This window comes from Austrofundulus limnaeus, unplaced genomic scaffold (genome assembly GCF_001266775.1).
Source record: "Austrofundulus limnaeus strain Quisiro unplaced genomic scaffold, Austrofundulus_limnaeus-1.0 Scaffold61, whole genome shotgun sequence".
Classification (NCBI taxonomy): Eukaryota; Metazoa; Chordata; class Actinopteri; order Cyprinodontiformes; family Rivulidae; genus Austrofundulus; species Austrofundulus limnaeus.
Genome location: NW_013952463.1, coordinates 1,274,224 through 1,276,085, shown reverse-complemented (window position 1 = coordinate 1,276,085; position 1,862 = coordinate 1,274,224). Strand labels below are relative to the sequence as shown.

The 1,862-nt window shown below is 38.3% G+C and overlaps 1 protein-coding gene across 4 annotated transcripts in view; it reads left to right on the top strand.

Moving 5' to 3' along the window:
- uggt1 (UDP-glucose glycoprotein glucosyltransferase 1) overlaps window positions 1–1,314 on the top strand; it is a 44,483-nt gene extending 43,169 nt beyond the window's left edge. For all 4 annotated transcript variants that reach the window (XM_014009772.1, XM_014009773.1, XM_014009771.1 and 1 more), the window contains 2 exons: window positions 502–640; window positions 726–1,314. In XM_014009772.1, coding sequence (XP_013865226.1) covers window positions 502–640; window positions 726–745 — 159 coding nt within the window. In that variant the 3' untranslated portion in view covers window positions 746–1,314. The remainder of the gene's footprint in view (window positions 1–501; window positions 641–725) is intronic.
- Window positions 1,315–1,862: the final 548 nt, after the last annotated feature.

The window sequence follows — 1,862 nt, the reverse complement described above, 5'->3', positions numbered from 1 at the left end:
TGGTTGTTCTAAGCTGATGAGGAAAAATATATGACAATGACTTTACTGACCAATTGCAAACTAACTGAAAGGAGAATTTTGAGGATGACATGGCTATGTGTAAACTATGTGTGCATAGGAACTGTGATCTAAATCAAAGTCTGCTGAAAAGTGTGAAGGGGCAAGGATGCTCCATCACATTCAGGCATCATTTGAACATTATGGTTGATGCATTTTATTTCCTTCAGTTTTTTTTATTTATATTTTGCATCACAGAAAAGTATCTACCAGTCCAAATGCTCAGATTAGATAAGTTAAAATAAGATTTTGTCTTCTTCTACTACCTTTCATTTATTTATGATTTGTATTTAATTATATATTGAATTTATGTTGTTTTTTAAAAGTTAAAATAAAAAGGTTAAAATAAAAAACACGCAATAGAATATTTGGAAAAGCAAATAAAACCTCAGCTCTACATTTTCGGGCTCGTTTCAAATCTCCATTTTTTTTCTTCACAACCAGTGTAACAACCCGATGACCAAGGAGCCCAAGCTGCAGGCCGCGGTCCGGATCGTGTCAGAGTGGACGGACTACGACCAGGAGATAAAACGGCTGCAGACCCGAGTCCAGGAGAACCAGACGACGCAGGAGCAGACAACAGGTACTGATGATTGGCAGCAGCTGCTCCGCACAGAAACAACTCCTGAGTTCATCTGACCTCCTGCTGCTTTCTGTCTCTTTGTCAGACGTCCACTCAGAGCTGTGAGAACCGCCGGGCCGCTGAACCGGACTCTGTTTAAAGAGTCCGCTTCAAGAAGAGAGACTCACCACAGACTGGGTTGTTGTTGATTTTTCTATGTGTGTACCAGTGGGGGTACAGGCAGCAAGAATGTACTTTGTGAAGCAAACATTTTTATTTTTTACTTCTTGTCTGTTTTGGATGTCAAATGTTAGGTTTTTATTGCACTGATTCTGGTTATGACTGTGGTTGAAGCTTTTTTTTTCCTCCCCACAAGTGAATCATGTCAGGATAGGAAAGAATTTCCTCCCGCTTTAAAAGAGAAAAACATTTGACACTAAATTACAATAAGGTTCATCTCCATTTAAAGAGCTGGTTCAGGGTTGGTGCTTTTTTGTTTTTTATAGGACCAAATCAAGGGAAAATAATCAAAAGTAGTTATTAATCATTACAACGAATAAATCATGGGTTATAACTGTCACAAAGCTCTCAGGTGGATTGAAACATTATGAAGCAAAAGAGTCTAAATCTGTTGTTTTATTAGGAAACTAGGATGCCAAAAGTGAGAAAAAAATAAAAATAATCTATTTCTCTGAGTCTGTCGTCATATTTCTCTTTTTGAATCTTGGTTTGAGCTGATCTACAAGCTTTAAATATTTGTAGCTTTTGTCAAGAACTTTATTTCAGTCTAGAAACATTTCCTGTATTGGGCACAGCTAATCAAAAAGTTCAGTTCACTAATCCACTAAACAAGAATCTAAGATAAAAGAGTGAAAGCTAATGCTAACCGCTAGATGATGTCCCACGTCTTCATCTCCTCCCAGAAGAAGACCGGTGGGACTGACACAAACCTATTGTTAGTTTTCTATTGGTTTAATTTGAAGGTGGGATCATCTGAGGCAAATCAGCCAATCCAAACCCGAGTTCCAGCTCTGTCTAACTAGTGATACAACTAGTCTTTGTCGTCGACTCACTCTGTTTTAAATGGCTAGGATTAAATCTCACAAAAGAAGGGTTCACCTTGCGAGTGGTGGAATTGGTYTGTTTAAGTGAGTGGCGAGGAGAATTCATCCAGTGCTAACCACATACATCTGGATGTTATGTCCTATCTTCCCCTAAGGAATTAACTTACAACAGTGATCGA